Raw genomic sequence first — 17,690 nt, 5'->3', positions numbered from 1 at the left:
CTAGGGCGGCTATGAAATAACACTATGCTTAGTGGAAACCAAAAATGCCCTAAAATCTGAAGCACGCAGAGCGTAATTGTACTGTGTGTAAGGTACTTTTTATCTATCCCACACATACTGGCAACTGTGCGTGGCGGTACCATGTGGACAAGGCAGTTTGGGCATTGTAATGGAGAGCGGCCTATTACAGGCAGTTAGGAAATTGTCCAATGTGTTCTTTGGCGATGTGTGAATGACATAATGCTCATCTTTTCCAGAACAGGAATATTCTGAGAATTTAGAAAAAAAAATTCAAAATGTTTAAAACTTGAATGGGGCTGAGCTGCAATACCAAGTGCAGCCACTAAGCAAAGTATGGCGCAGTACTTATATTTGATTAATAGGCTGCAGCACTCACCCAAATGCTATCTTCAAGCCGCTGATATCTTGGGTTCCTATGTACTTAACCCCCACCGATTGATGATTTGTCTTATGGATAGTCAAGAATTAATCAACAGCTTTATTGTGTACTAAGCACAATGCGTTTCGGGCAGGCGCCCTTTCTCAAGTGCAATTATAGCCGGCTGATACCCTCACTGGTATGGTGCTGTAGAGAAAACAACTCTGCAGCACCGTACCAGTGAGGCTATCAGCCGGCTATAATTGCACTTGAGAAAGGGCACTTGCCCGAAATGCGTCGTGCTTAGTACTCAATAAAGCTGTTGATTAATTCTTGAGGTTTCTTTAGCTTGTGCGTGCTCTACCCCATTCCTCCTGCCTGATTGGTCTGAAACCTTGAGGGATTCCATCATATGTGACGATTGTGCAACTCCGGTTAGGGCATGGGGAAAAGCTGCTACCACCATCTACTTATCAATTACATTGCGTTTATGGTGTTGTGACTCATCACAACAGTAAGGAGGTAAGAGGCTAATCAGCTTTTCTTACCCCATGGCTTAGTTTTTAATACTACACCATATCAGCGCTTGGTGTCTCTTCTTTTTTTTTATTTTTCATATCTTATGGATAGGTCATCAATAGAGATGAGCAAACATTATTCGAAACAGCCGTTTCGAATAGCACGCTCCCATAAAGTTTCGTGAGTGCAGCATGATGCTGTTTACAGAGACTTGGCTTACTGAAATCACTCCGGACATACTTGCCTCCGTGGAGGGCTTCAAACTTCTTCGGGCGGACAGAACACTGGAGAGCGGTAAGCGAATAGGCGGAAGAATTGCAATATTTGTCAATGAGAGATGGTGTAATCCAGGACATATTGTAGTTAAGAAACAATTGTGTGGAAAAGATATTGAACTGCTAGCCGTGAGAATGAGACCTTTTTACCTGCCAAGGGAACTATCACATGTTATCGTACTAGCTGCATATGTCCCCCCCTCTGCTAAAGCTGACGCTGCCTGTGAAGTCCTCCATGCTGTTGTGAGTGAGCTGCAATCATCTCACCCCCATGCCCTGCTCCTAGTGTCTGGAGACTTCAACCATGTCTCAGCATCCACTCTACCAGGCTTCACACAGTATGTAACCTGCCATACAAGAGACAACAAAACACTGGACTTGCTCTTTGCTAATGTGAGGGATGCATATAACTCATCTGCCCTACCACCCCTAGGCAGATCAGATCACAACCTGGTACATCTGCGACCCACATACATTCCACTGGTGCGCAGAGAACCGGCGGTTACCCGTACAGTGAAGATTTGGTCAGAGGGAAGTGTCGAGTCTCTAAGGGACTGCTTTGATATAACTTCATGGGAAGTGTTTCAAGACTCATTTCTAGAGGACATTGAGGGACTCACACATTGCATAACGGACTACATTAATTTCTGCGTGGACAGCACGGTACCAACTAGAAAGGTGAGGTGTTTCTCCAATAACAAACCATGGATCAACTCTGAGATTAAAACTCTCCTCAAGGAAAAAAAGAGAATTTTTAGGTCTGGGGACAAAAATGGCCTGGGGGCGGTTCAGAAACAGCTAAGACAATTGATCAGAGAAGGGAAAGCCAACTACAGGCGGAAGATGGAGCTACAGATGGGGGAGGGTAGAATCTCTGAGGTGTGGGATAGCCTTAAGGCAATTTCAGGTCACAAGGAAAAGACAGGGCACCGAACAGTAGGGGACAGGAAGTGGCTTAACGACCTTAATCTATTCTTCAATAGATTCGACTCCAAGCAAATGCTCCCTGCACCAGCATGTCAGCCAACCCCCCTCTCCTCACACACCAAGACCCAACCCCCACCGAACTGCGGTCAACTGCAATCTGACTATCTGATCCTGCAGGAGTCTTTAGTGTGTAAGGAATTGAAGAAGATTAGAGCAAACAAAGCGGGGGGACCTGATGGTATAAGCGCAAGAGTTCTTAAAATGTGCAGTGACCAACTAGGTGGTATTATTACGCACATGTACAATATGAGCCTGAAGCTGGGTGTAGTACCTCAACTGTGGAAAACATCTTGTGTGGTACCAGTCCCAAAGAAACCCAACCCGATGGGCTACAATGACTACCGACCAGTAGCACTGACATCACACCTGATGAAGGTCCTAGAGAGACTGGTCCTGACACACCTACGCCCCCTAGTGAGCTCCGCTCTGGACCCCCTCCAGTTTGCCTACCGGCCAGGCATTGGAGTAGATAATGCCATCATCCACCTTCTTCATAGAGCTCTCTCTCACCTGGAGAAACCCGGGAACACTGTGAGAATAATGTTCTTTGATTTCTCTAGTGCTTTCAACACCATTCAGCCAGGGCTACTGAGGGAGAAGCTGAACCTTGGTGGTGTGGACCATCACCTGTCCAACTGGATCCTAGACTACCTGACAAACCGCCCTCAGTATGTGAGAGCCCAGGACTGTGTGTCCGACACTGTGATCTGTAGTACGGGGGCACCACAAGGTACAGTTCTTGCCCCATTCCTCTTCACACTGTACACTGCTGACTTTAGGCACAACTCATCCAGCTGTTACTTACAGAAGTACTCCGATAACTCTGCTATAGTCGGCCTTATCACTGATGGCGACGATAGGGAATACAGAGACTTAAACCGGGATTTTGTTGAATGGTGCCAGCAGAACCAGCTCAGGATTAATGCTGGGAAGACCAAGGAGATGGTGGTGGACTTTAGTAAATGGAGAGGTGCTCCAACCCCGGTGGAGATCCAAGGAACATGTATTGAGATAGTCAGGACCTATAAGTACCTGGGCGTGCTCCTCAACAATAAACTAGACTGGGCTGATCACCTGGAGGCGCTGCACAGAAAGGGCCACAGCAGACTCTACCTGCTCAGGAGGCTGAGGGCCTTCGGAGTCCAGGGGACACTTCTTAGGGCCTTCTTCAACTCTGTGGTTGCCTCAGCCATCTTTTTCGGTGTGGCCTGCTGGGGAAGCAGTATATCAACCAGGGACAGAAATAGACTTGACAGGCTGATCAGGAGGGCCAGCTCTGTCCTGGGGAGCCCCTTGGACCCAGTACAGGTGGTGGGTGACAGAAGGATACTGTCTGTGGTGACCTCCATGCGGGAGAACAAATCCCACCCCATGTATGGGACCCTGATGGGACTTGGCAGCATTGTAAGCGACCGTCTGCTTCACCCCAAGTGTGAGAAGGAGCGCTATCGCAGGTCCTTCCTTCCAACCGCGACCAGGCTGTATAATCTACATCAGACCAAACGAAGATCACTCCGCACAGAGAACTAAATGATTATGACGATGACCATGAGGTCTTCCTCTTTCTCTTCTGTTTTTCCTTAGCTGCCATGGACTCCTAGTATATCTTCTCTTCTCAGCTTATGTGTGTCTACGTCTGTAATATATTACTCTGTATTATCCTGTATCTGTATTACTAGGCTGCTGTAACACGCTGAAATTTCCCCGCTGAAATTTCCCCAATGTGGGACTATTAAAGGATTATCTTATCTTATCTTAAAAGTGAATTGAAGCGGCCGGCATGCAGACTTTGCCGGCAGCTGGCCGCTTAAACCCCCCGCGTGCCGGCTACGTCCATTCATTTCTATGGGAGCGTGCTATTCGAAACGGCTGTTTCGAACAGTGTTCGCTCATCTCTAGTCATCAATATGTCAGTCTGGAAAACTCCATTTAGGTATGGGGGGGGGGGCTCAAGACAATTTAGGTTCTGGTATTTCAATCTATGATGCTTTGCTCAGGTGTCTAAATCTATTTTGTAGTCTGAATTTTTTTTTGGACTGTAAAAAGCTGTGTTTTTTGGAATTTACTTGTTTATACCACGTGGAGCCCCTGGCCTTAAGGTCTTGTGCAAAATAAGTAGTTGGTGCACTGTGGGTGGGCTTTAAGCACTATGAGCACTGCTTTGGCTGCTCATGTAGGATGGGTATTGGGAAGGTAGAGGATGGCAGGGGTGTGAGTGGCAAATGGAGCAATAAGAGCAGTACACAGGGAGGGGAAGGCCCGCCTTCAGTGCACCAAGTAGCCTCATTTAGATAACTCTTCAAAGTTGTTTTTCTCCAAATCTACAAAAGTGACATACATATATATTATTTATCACTGTAATACGCCATGTAACCTGGTGGTTGCAGTTGAACATGGATGGGGGAAAGCTCAGACAAGGCAATTACTTCTCAGATCTTCCTGTAACCTATATATTCTCCTATTGTTGTCACGGGGTTGTAGCTGTAGCAGAGGTAGCAGTCGGTACAGGGCCCTGGACCCTGAGGGTCCCTCTGCAACATAAAATATACCTCCATTGTCAATGGCATGAAATAGGCAGATCTCCCATTAGAACCCATAAGCTTCTGTTCTGGAAGTGATAATATGTCCCTGAGGTCAACATCATCCATTCTGTCTGGGATAACATGAAGGATTATAGCAAGCCTCCATCCACAGAAGATCTGCGCTTGGTTCTCCAAGATGGCGGGAACAACTTCTCTGCGGTGCTTCTGCATTACAAATGATGAAAGGCAAAGGGCAGTCACACCAAATATTGAAGGAATTTAGATGTCTCTTTTCTTCATTCCCTTCATTTTGTAAAATTATTAACCCTTCTACTGTGAAAACATTCTTAATTTGTGCATTGTCCCCCACCTGCCTAAAACTTTTAAACAGTACTGTAGGGCCAGCCACATGCACAGTAAGTAGTAATATTCAGCTATAAACTATGACAAGAAAACCAATATACGTAACATGTACCATTATCATAGCGCACCCGAGACACCGATCAAGAAATCTGAACAAATAACAGGAAATACCACAGCAGACGAGACTTCAATTCTCCGCATTAGTCTTTTTCATATAAATTTATTTTTAGCACTAGACTTTTATTCCAGGCATGAACCTGTCGGCTATAAGCGTCCTGCTTTGTGCTGTAACAAAAAATCCAGTCTTGATAAACATGAGAGATTTATAGATTTTTGTGTAATAAACCTAGCCCCTTACCGTCTCGTACCCCTGTGCAATGACAGTGGCCTCGCGATTTCTCGACTTTACCACAATGCGGGCTTTCATCAAGGCATCTTTGAAGGGCTAAAGCTTTATTCAGTAGGAAAAACAACGTACCGGTATATGACACATACAATAGAAGGAGCACAATGAGCCCGCTCCTGGCAGACATGTCTTATTGTCTTGAGCTCCTTATTCCTTACACTCAGCAGCAAGATCATTCCAAATGCATTTATTGAAAACCAATTTTTCATATTCCAGTTTACCTTAGAAGCAGGCATGTAAGTGTTCCGTATTTATATCATATTCTAATAGACAGATCCTGAGAAAAATACATTTATACATGGAGAAGAGGCTGGCATTACTCAGATCTCAGTGACCTGCAGATTTACATAGAAGTGCAGGTCAATCAAAGGGTTAATCTACTGTAAATTCCACTAATATTTGGTGTGACCTTTGCCCTCCATCAATTCTTCTCGGTACTTGCAGACAGTTTTTGAACGAACTCGGCAGGGAGGTTGTTCCCGCCATCTTGGAGAACTTAGCGCAGCTCTTCTGTGGATGTAGGCTTGCTCCAATCCGTCTGTCTCTTCACGTCATCCCAGACAGACTGGATGATGCTATGTCAGGATTCTGTGCTCTTCTCCTACCTGACATCACCCACGTGCACTTAGAGAGTTAAGGCTGGGTTCACACGACTGCTGCTGTCTGTCCGCCGTGTTTACGTCGTAAACTCCGGGGAAACTGGACAGGGGATGGTTTGCTGGCGTTCAACTTTAAAAGCCATTTATTTGAATGGTTTTTAAAGCTGACCGCCAGCAAGTCGCCCCCTGTCTAGTTGTCCAAGTTTACGACGGAAACCCCTGGGCGGACAGTGGCGGTAGTGTGAACCCAGCCTTAGATGGCATATCCAGGCTTCGAAACTAACTGCAACGACTGATCAGGAATGGTGGCGGCTACAGAAAAAATTCCAAGTGCATCAGGATAAGTGGATTGGCGCTTAGTTAAGGATGAAAAAAGCTTGAATTGGTGGAAGAGGTTAAAAGTCCTCTTTGACCTCTCTGACCATATGAATTCACCCTTGAAGAGTCCCAAGACTGTCACTGTTTTGGGGTTAATCACACTGATATGATCAAGGCGGTGTCACTCATATGGGAGCCTATTCACATCATATTTCTGTTTATATACTACATGGGATTATAATTAATGGTAAATTATTGGAATCCACAGTTATTTTGTAGTCCTGGGTATAGTCGCACTCAAAAAAATGTTGTAGAAAAATTTACACAAATTTGGAAACTGATAAAAATAATTGCCACTCTTGGCCTATGATATCAGTATTTTAATATACCATGTACAGATGATGCGGCCGTAAAGAGTTAAGTCACATATTAAGTTCTGCTGCACATGGCCAAAGAATACGGAAAAAAAATTGAGCACCAAATAAAACATTACCCTCAAAGCGGTATGTAAATTATACCTATTAAAAGTCAGTCTTCTGAAATAGGAAAAAAACAAAAAAGAATAAGAATAATACATTAGGGATCCGCTGCTGTATCTGACTTTGGTCAGAAACAAATAACCTGAAGGTATTTTATTCATATCCAGGTAAGAGACACCGGAGCTGGGCAGCCCAGTGACATGAATACTAAAAACGTAGTCCATAGATAATACATGTGCTAATCGTACCACACACAGAGCAGGACAAGTATATACATTGAGCTCTACACAGTCTGCCTTCTTTCATGTACTCTTTAAAGCTTTTTTAGGAGAAGAACCTAATCTGTTAGCCAGACTTGCAGCTCGAAGCTCCAGGAGTCCCAATGCAAAGTCTGTAATGGGGCCCCTACCAACATTGTGACATTTAGAATAGTGGTATATTTTATATGGCAGAGGGATCTTTGGGAGACCCCATGGTCCAGGACGCAGTAGTTACTGGTACCTCTGCACCCCCTATAACTACACCCCTAGCCACAGTATAGAGCAGCTGCTAAAGGTGGCCTTATATGATGGGATAAAGTACAAAATACAAATATAAGTACAAATATAACAAATGGACATTAATAATCATGTTAAATGACCCGTGACATTATATTCTGGAAAGAAGTTGGCCATGTTTGAAACTTTAGGCTGAAAGTTGGATAAAAGATATTTAACCAAGAATCTAATCTTGAAAGAATGATCCAAGAAGGATTGATCACCCTTCACCTGTTATCACTGAACATGTATGATCAGTATGGTGGACTTCAATAGCCAATATGGACCAAAATATGGATGGCTGTCTCTACAAAAAGAACTTCCAGTAGATGATCAATGTTTGACCTAATTTGTATGGCCATCTCAAAAGGAGCCCTCATTATGGAGGACCTGGTCCATCCATGTATCACATGGGCAGTTCATTTATCTCAATATTACTGTGTAATGCTTCATTTCTCTTGTGAATGTATAGAGAGGAATTGCTAATATGAACAGGTATACTCCTAGAGGTGACAAAGATGTTCTTAGGAAGCTCCTCTGTTACACGGGTATTGGCTATATGGCCATCTGTTAACCAGAGGAATGTAACGTCAGTAAAGAGATCAGTTCAGGATGTCTAATGTACAATAATTTTACCGCTATCTGGGCAACATTCACACTGGTTCAGTAGTATACTCTGCTGCAGTACTCTGAATGGTAAAAGAAAAACATGCTCACCCATAACTCAATGGGATCGATCAGGACTGGATCATAATGGAATGGCTCATGGTTCCTGTAAGAATGTAACCCTAGCTTAGGCATAGAATGAATATATGTTGCCATTACATGGCTCGGTCTACCAACTTATGAGTAGTCTACAAACCATTACAGCTCAGCACAGAGCTCTCCTCCTAAAATTGTTCAAGGGGACAGAGCACAGTAAGGCTAAATAACCCATGTCTGATATTGGCTGTGATATAACGCCAGCCCTCGATCCTTAAGAGGCGTATTCCACAGAAGAATCACAATATGATCCTAATTGGAGCCTTGGAGAAGATTCTTGGTGACAAGTAAGTGAAAAAAGCACATCACTGTCGAATGCACAAGGTGGTGGCGCCTGATGAGGAGGACGTGGCACCTGCTGGTGAGGTTTGTTGTGGTGACAGTAGATGACACAATGCTCAGTGCCATGCCTATTACTGACATGAGGAAAGGCTTAGGGTCACAGGCTCTATAGTGTAAATGTCCTAATAGACTGCACCCTATAGTGTAAATGTTTGGATGGATTCACACTATAATAGCACTGAAAAACTTTGTAATGTTGGAGCTGTGCTGACACACTGTGTAGTCAAGACCTTAGGACATTGAATGCTAAAATAATCCTTTTAATTTGGGCCGGTTTGAGATGTCGTATAGAACGTTAATACAATTCAATGTGTTACCATGTTACAATATTATGCAATGTATAATAAATAGAGATGAGCGAGTAGTACTCGATGAGTAGGTATTCGATCGAATACTACGGTACTCAAATACTCGTACTCGATCGAGTACCACTCGCTGTTCGAATGTAAAAGTTTGATGCAGAACCAGCATTGATTGGCAGAATGCTATACAGTCGGCCAATCATCGCTGGTTCTTCTCCTACCTTTAGAAGTCTTCTCCGTGCAGCTTCCCCGCGGCGTCTTCCGGCTCTTCATTCACTCTGCCAAGCATCGGGCCTGGGCAGAGCCGATTGCTCATGTCTGCTTGTAGTGTGGACATGTGCAGTCGGCTCTGCCCAGGCCCGATGCCTGGCAGAGTGAATGAAGAGCCGGAAGATGCCGCGGGAACGCTGCACGGAGAAGACTTCTCGGAGGATCCAGCCCGGCCCTCACTCGTGGACTTGGTAAGTATCATTTGATTGAACATTGCCTACCCCTGAAACGAGCATTTTACCCCCATAGACTATAATAGGGTTTGATATTCGATTCGAGTAGTCGAATATTGAGGGGCTACTCGAAACGAATATCGAACCTTGGACATTTTACTGTTCGCTCATCTCTAATAATAAACATATTATACATGGCACGTAAGTCATATTCTCTTGTTTTTGAAGACATTTCCCATCTGGGGACGTTATCCCCTAACCACAGTATAGGGGATGACTTACACATAAATGGGGATCCAACCGCTTAGACCCTCACCATTCAGGACATCAGGGGATTTTTGTCCTCCCTTCTATATAAATGTAGGCACCTGAGGTAGCTGAAGGACAGTGCTTGGCTATCTCTGGCACTGCCTTTGAAATAAGCATAGCCATACATGAGCTACTCCAATACTGCACCATTCAGAATGGGGGACAAAAATCATCTATCCCAATAGTGGGGGTCTGAGCTGATGGACTCCCACTTCCCCAGAAGGATCAATCCCTTTAATAATATTTGTGCTCCAGGCACGGTGGATAGATGATTATTCCTGACCAACTGAACCACATTTGTGGAGACATCTTTGAGAAGATTGCCCAAACCTGGGAGACGTCTCAAAGAAGTGACCAAGACAAACAGAAGATAGGGAAGTTGAGAAAATCACATAACAATATAGTCTAGTCAGGGGGATCTTCTCAAGGAGAATGACTTTCGGAGAGGCTTCACTATACACAATTTTATATCCTCAATAAGTAGACACAAGAATGGTGCTTTAGGGTGCTCAAATTTTGTTAGAAAAAGTGGTGGCATCCATTGGACAATCTTGGAAAAGACTTTATTCGCTACCAGTTTATTGATAAATTGCCTTCACACTAAAAGAAGGACATTACGTAGGTACAGAAGTCGTATTGAAGACTGGCAAATTCTGAGAAAATTCAGAACATGATAATGGGTGCCCTTAACGGGCTCCTTTTACTAAATGGCCTTATATAGGGCATATTCTAGATGTTACAAGGATAAAATGACAATATCTAACCAAGATATGGAAAAATAGGATAGTGTTTCCAACACAGCATCATCGTTTGTAACCACAGGAATATATAATTCTGCAATGATCCTATGGACATTGACTTGGTGCCGAAAATCTACGTAATAGGCCATCTGTACTGCTGACATTGCCGAGCGCTCTCATCCTGTGTGACAGTGAGAACGGGATGGATCTGATGGGAGCGTGCCCAGGTGTCATTTATGAGATGTTGCAAGGACAAACTAGGTTATAGCGAGTGGAAAAAACCATTTATATATGATAAGAGGTCGTGTTCAGGAAATTGCGTGCACATTTCCTAGCGGAGTCACAGTCAGGCACATTGGTTGTGCAAAATCGGACGCAACCTTTGAAGTATTGGCAGTGTCTTTGATCTCAGAGCTACTTAAGTACATCAAAAGAACGGCAAATACGATCTTAAAGAATAAAATTAAAGGAAAACTACAAGATAGTGAAATATGACAATGCACTTTGTAGGATTTGGCAGTTCATAAAGGAAGGATCTGAGTTTCTTATAAAGTTTGCAAAGTTTCAAAGTAAGTTGGATTAGCACTTCTCAATCTATATAAGTTAAAGGGAGAATTATTGGACTTGTTAAGAGTGGTTACACAACACTCATGAAAAGGGATTAGAAAAATCTTAAACATTGGATCCCATTTTGGGCATCACACAATAGGCAAGGTATAACAGAGCGGGAGAGGGTTCAAAGGTGAAATACATTGATGAATGTCTCCAAAACTATAGTGGCTGAACTTTCTTTGGAAACTGGAGGCAATCCATAGAATTCTAGAAGAAGTGTAAGAGTAAGAACATGTGATGGCTCACCTACGATACATGGACACTGACCTCTTGATTTGTATTTTTATGCCCTGACCTGCCCTATTTCATGAACGCAGATTATCTTTAGAAGGGAAACTGGTGGAGGGGGTACAATGGGCTAGTTCACACGGAAGAAGTTGGTGGCGGATTTTGACGTGGGATCCGCCTCAAACTCCGCTGCCAAAAATGGCTCCCATTGACTTCAATAGGAGCCGCTCGCTTCTTTTTTCCGCTAGCTAGTAGTGGGGGAAAAAAGTGACATGCCCCTTCTTCCTGCAGATTCTGCAGCTGAATCAGCCGCGGCGCAAGGCTCCCTCCCGATTAGGCCCATTCATTTGGGTCTAATCCGAAGCGGAATGCCATAATGGGTTGCCAGTGTACTGCACCAAATCCCGTCGTGGCAAATGTTCACACACGGAATTCATGTAACTCCGTGTGAACTAACCATTAGGATAACTAAACCTTTGAACAACTTTTGATTTTCTGGCAGAATTTGTTACATTAGTAATTTTTAGAATATACTTTATTAACAAACATTGTCTCCTTTCTGTGAGATCCAACAGTTCTTTATTCTTTTCCCCGTTTGTCTATAGCGAGATGAATCTGTACATTGCTTTCACTAAGTATACAGAGGGGCGGACTCTTGTATAAGGCAGGGAAGCTGAGGTTTTGGGGAGGTCACTTCAAACAAAGTTACATCTCAAGCATTCTAAAACCTAAAACAGTTCTGGTATTAAATGAAAAATGAGATTCTCAAATTTTATATGACACCAAGATCACTATTCTGATTTTATTATATCCAGTTATCAACAGTTGGGATTGGGAGCAGCTGAAGTTGCATAGAAATATGTCAATTCTGCTGTCAAGATCTCTGCAAATTTTACACATGAAACTCTGATCTTGAATGTCATCCCTGAAATCTGATCTTCCACATGACACCAGAAGCACCGCTCTAGGTTTTACAATGTCTGAGCTATATCTTTTTGACGTAACCCCTTCCAGCCTCACCTTCCCTTCATTATATAAGAGCCTGTACACCCATACACTTGAATATCCCTTCAGTGTATAGATTCCAGATCTCAAGAGGAAAGCAAGGAAAAGAGTAAAGAAGCAAAAGAATTTTACAGAAAAGAGGCAAAATGCGTTAGTAAGTGATACTACATACACAGACCAGTGGATTCTGTTGTGGGGTGTTATCTATGTATACTTATGCTAACACGAGGTGTCTGGATGACTCCTTTAATTATTAAAATCATTGAAGACTAGGTAACAGACCATAGATAACGGCCCGAAGTAGCCTTTCCCATGTAAATGGATATATCTGCCAAGGATACAATATTACGTTTTAATACCATCATATTATATTATTATGAGTTAAAGTTCTTAAGAATAATTTCTATCTTCCTCCGGCTTATCAGACACAAAACTGATAAAAATCCGGAGACTAATACCAAGATAAAACCTAAAAATGAGAAGATCTTACTCGGGGACTTGAAGATTTTTCTCTAAGCTAAAACACATTTGTTTGCTTTTGCATTTATTTTTCTTTGCAAATCAGTAGAAAGTACATGTAGAGCCTTTCCTCCAGGTAGAGATCAAAGCTTTACGGAAGAGAAAATCTATCCGATTAAAACTACAAGCCAGAGTTGTGTAATGTACCAGGATGAAGAGTCACGCTGTTCTCAACAAATGCTCCTTCCTTCAAAATTACACTGTAAGAAGCAGACGGCACATCTCAGACTCCCAGTGTTTCTTTATTGTAATCCATGCGCTAACTCCTCATTCATCAATGTGGCTGAAAGCTGCAACTTCAAAGGGTTATCCGGGGTTCTAGCAAATAAAGTGTGAAAGACAGCAATCATGAAAGAAGTGCCTAAGATACATTGTGTATCGGAGCCTTGCAGCTTCTTCAGGAGTCGGTGTCCTAGAGAGATATCCATGCCTATGCTTTACATCTCTCATCAGTCTCTGCGGCTACTGCCATGTGTATCTATTCTAGTAAAGCCTGGTACACTGTGTAATGCCTATGACTGGTCCTGAGGGGGATATGCATGACCGTGACATATAATGATTAGAGATGAGCGAACGCTGTTCGATCAAATACATATTCGATCGAATATCAGGCCGTTCGAGGTAGTCTATAACAATCGAATACCACGAGGCAAACGCAGTAAAAATTCGTATCCCCTCCCACATTCCCAGGCACATTTTTTGCACCAATAACTGCGCAGGGGAGGTGGGACAGGAACTACGACAATGGAGGCATCGAAAAAAAAATCGGAAAAAGGAATTGGCGGCCGGAATCAGGTGACCTCCACTTTAGACGAATGGTGAAATTAATCGAATGTTAAATTCGATTAATTTAAGACTGTGAACTATGACTGTGAGACAGGGACAGATGTACAGGCAGGGTTAGCTAGGGATTAGCTTTATTTAGGGGGGAATATTACTCACCCAGCTCTTTGGGGCTCTATCTGGTCGGGATCCCTGTCAGCTTGTGATATGCGGGAGCTGACTTTTTCCCATAGGAATGCATTGACCAGTGTTGATTGGCCAGTGTATAGCATTTGGCCAATCAACGGTTCTGCCGGAGGAGGCGGAGTCTAAGATCCACAGCAGTTTCCATTGTGGTCCGATCTCAGCACTGCTACACGGAGAAGCGGCAGAGTTCAGCACACACAGAGATGCAGCAGAGCTGAGTGTGCAGCATGGTTCAGTGCACACTCAGCACTGCTACATCAGATGCAGCTCAACTGAGTGCAGTATGGTTCAACGCACACTCAGCACTGCTACATCAGATGCAGCAGAGCTGAGTGCAGCATGGTTCAGCGCACACTCAGCACTGCTACATCAGATGCAGCTGAGCTGAGTGTGCAGCATGGTTCAACGCACACTCAGCACTGCTACATCAGATGCAGCAGAGCTGAGTGCAGCATGGTTCAGCGCACACTCAGCACTACTACATTAGATGCAGCTCAGCTGAGTGTGCAGTATGGTTCAACACACACTCAGCACTGCTACATCAGATGCAGCAGTGCTGAGTGTGCACTGAACCATGATGCACACTCAGCTCAACTGCATCTGATGCAGCAGTGCTGAGTGTGCTTTGAACCATGCTACACACTCAGCTCAGCTGCATCTGATGTAGCAGTGCTGAGTGTGCGCTGAACCATAGCAGACGTAATACTGGAAGGCTGTTTAGCCAGTTGTATGCACCTGAGGAAGGGCTATTGGCCCGAAACGCGTAGTGCTTCTTAACCTAATAAATTGTTTGAAGATCATCAGCTCGGTTGTTGGGTTGTGCGCGCTGTACCCCATTCCTCCTGCCTGATTGGTTTTATACCTTGAGGGGTTCGTTTCTCCTGCGCCAAGTCTGGATGACAAAATGATCTACTGTTGCATTAAACATGACTGATCATGTTCTACTTAAGGAGATGAGCTGCTTCCAGTAGTTATTGGCACAAGTTTATTCCCTCTTCCTATTGAGAGCACACGCACTCTTGGCTGAGCTGAGCATACATGTGTGGGGTGAGTCAAGAGGAATTGCAGACCAAAAATTTGACCAAACTTTAAGGTCAACCTGAAGCTATATTCACACATCCAGGAAAGCGGCTCGAACTCTGCTGCGTTAATGGAACTCAATAAAAGTTTACTACAGGGGCAACACGGTGGCTCAGTGGTTAGCACTGCAGTCTTGCAGCGCTGGAGTCCTGGGTTCGAATCCCGCCAGGAACAACATCTGCAAGGAGTTTGTATGTTCTCCCTGCGTACATTGTGATCCCTATATGGAGCTCACAATCTACATTAAAAAAAAATAAAAAAATCTCACAAGAGTAAGTTCCAGAATGCCTGGATCATTACAGTAGTGAACAAGCATAAAGTTATGAGGTCAGTACTATAGCAATCCAACTGTTTCACGATATTATAACTCACTATGACCCAGCCAGTTCCTTTTACATAGCCAAGCTCCGTCCAGGAAACTCAGCCATATTTCCCGGATGGGAGTCAATTGTATGAACATGGTGTAACAGTGCACAATGCATTCAGATAAGAGCCACATGGAGAGAAGAATACCTTCAGTACATGAACTTGACCTTCCATGGTTATATCTTTGAGGACTTCCAGAAACGACTGGCAAAGACTGGCTCCGTATATCTGCCAATAAAAAAAGATCCCGTCTTATTACTTTTATAGAGTTACTTTAATTTCTCTTGTTCATGAAGCCCGCTCAATACCGATCAGAATATTCTGAATGCCTGCGAAATGAAAAGCAGCCCCGATGACAGATGAGATCACATTAATAAAGCGTATGTTAAACCATTGGGTATGCAGTGACATTTTACCATACATTAGTTTTATTTTGCTTTGTTCCTGTATATATCTGCATTTATTTCCTTATCAAGTGTCTCATTTATTTCCATTTCAAGAGCGCAAGACAAGCTGTAAACAAAGAAAATTTTAAAAAATAAACTGTTTTAATTAAATTTTAATTATATTTTAATACAACTTCTGAGTAAATAGAGCTATTAAGCGACCGGCAATGGAGCGGGGTAAAATGGTTTACTTTTTCTTAATTATTGGATTTCCAGTATACAAACACATTCCTTACAATGTATTCCTATATACATGGCTGGCTACATTTATAAAAGTGTCAAAATGTATGCAAGTCCTCCGAGGCGGATGGGAAGTGACAACTCTCCATAGAAACTACATAATGGCAAGCGGGACTGTAATAGAGTTAAGAAAGATGATGCAAACACATTAGTGAACAGTTCAATGACTTTGCAGAGTGTTATCTATTCAGAAGTAATAAAACAATTAAGTACAATTAAATTCAGTGAAATGTTGATAGTAAAGTATGATCCCTAGACAAAACGCAGCCAATAAAATGTAGATTTGAGTAATTACTAACAAGCTTAGGCTGAGGCTGGAGGTACAGCTGCGATCCCCAGCAATATTCTCCATATCGCCATAACTTTAGAATAAAGCCTCATGTGCACACTTTGTACTACAGCGCGACAGAGACTTGGCTTGGCACCATACTCACCATCCGGTGAGTAATGGATGTCAGGGATAATCTAATTTAATGACTGGACAGGGTCCGATTTTAAATTAGGATGTTCCCTATTGACAATGGGAATGATCCCCATCTATAGCGGTGCTCGGGAATGTGTGCCTCTATATCTATACTCCATACATCCATATGGGACTGCAGAAGAGAAGCCAAGTAAAGCGCTTGGCTACCTCTGGCAGTCCCATAGACTGACTCCATTCAAACAAAGGGGTCTAAGGAGCCCCATTTTATTATGGTAGCCGGAAGTGGAAAAACTGTGGCAATGGCGCTGCTGGGTCTGGTCATGTGACCGGCTGTGGATACTTGGCTAAAGCAAAGAGGTAACCATAGGTAATATGGTTTTATTATGTATGTGCACATGTATCGCTCCGCTGTAGTAATTGGACTGGATATTTATGGACCATTTCCCTTCCCACTGACGCCACCCCCAGAGAAAGGTCTGCACGCCGAAACACACGTTAGGGCGGTGTCAGCAGGCAACGGCTACAGGCATCTTACTCTATCAACATGGGTAATTTAATTCTTGTTACTGTGAGTACCCCAATTACATATTTTGTTATAATTGTGTATATTATTGCTATTATTGTTGCAATTATTATTGTTTTAAATATTGCCATTATTGTTACTATTATTTTTATAATTACTGTTATTATTGCTACTATTATTGTTATAAATATTGCTATTATTGTTACTATTATTTTTTCATAATTATTGCTATTATTATTGTTACTACTATTACAATTATTGTTATAGCTATTGCTATTATTGTTACTATTATCATTATTTTTATCGTCAGCATTTTCATTTTTTCAGGAACATTTCGGGAACATTCTCATATTCTGAACACATGTATAAAGCTAACACAGGAATACAGCTCCTGAGCAGGATGGGGGCGGCTATATAATACTTCCAGACATCAGTCTGTAGCTCACATTCAATTGAATGCATTCACTGCTCTGACGTCCTAGAAATCTCATTTATTGCTTGTCATAGATTTTAGACTTCAGTATGTTTTCTCCGTAATGGCTTCTATTTCTTAAAACTACAAAGAAAAGTGTAAAGTAGCGTAAAAACTAATGGCAGCATTAAATCCGCTCTCACATGGTGGGGCTCATGCTGCATGAGGAGAAATAGATACTTAAGAAGCCTTTTGAATTCATAAGCAATATCAGACATCATAATTCTCCGGCGCGTTGTGCCCCTTCTGGCACCGGCAACACTGTATAAATGTCAGACGACAAAACGTAAGCGCTCATCAATCATTGTAAAGCAGCAAGAGGTGTTATGTGGTTGGCAAATAATTTGGAAATTATAAGAAAACCATGTTTACATCGCTCACCTGCGGCCTCTATTTTATTCTGCAAGATTCCTATGTCACTTTTATACGTTTCCAACTTGCCTTTCAATAACAGTATAAAGGTTTATTAAACTATTACCGTGCAGATCGGCCATATAAGCTAGATTGTGCGCAGAATAGGCAAAC

General features: G+C 42.9%; 1 protein-coding gene across 1 annotated transcript in view; it reads right to left on the bottom strand.

Moving 5' to 3' along the window:
- The window catches only part of IPO11 (importin 11), a 335,766-nt gene that overhangs the window by 151,497 nt on the left and 166,579 nt on the right, over positions 1-17,690 (bottom strand). Inside the window, exon 24 of the mRNA XM_075269811.1 lies at positions 15,208-15,288. Within this exon, the coding sequence (XP_075125912.1) occupies positions 15,208-15,288 (81 nt within the window). The remainder of the gene's footprint in view (positions 1-15,207; positions 15,289-17,690) is intronic.

Source organism: Leptodactylus fuscus, chromosome 1 (genome assembly GCF_031893055.1).
Source record: "Leptodactylus fuscus isolate aLepFus1 chromosome 1, aLepFus1.hap2, whole genome shotgun sequence".
NCBI lineage: Eukaryota > Metazoa > Chordata > Amphibia > Anura > Leptodactylidae > Leptodactylus > Leptodactylus fuscus.
This window is presented reverse-complemented; position numbering and strand designations above follow the sequence as displayed.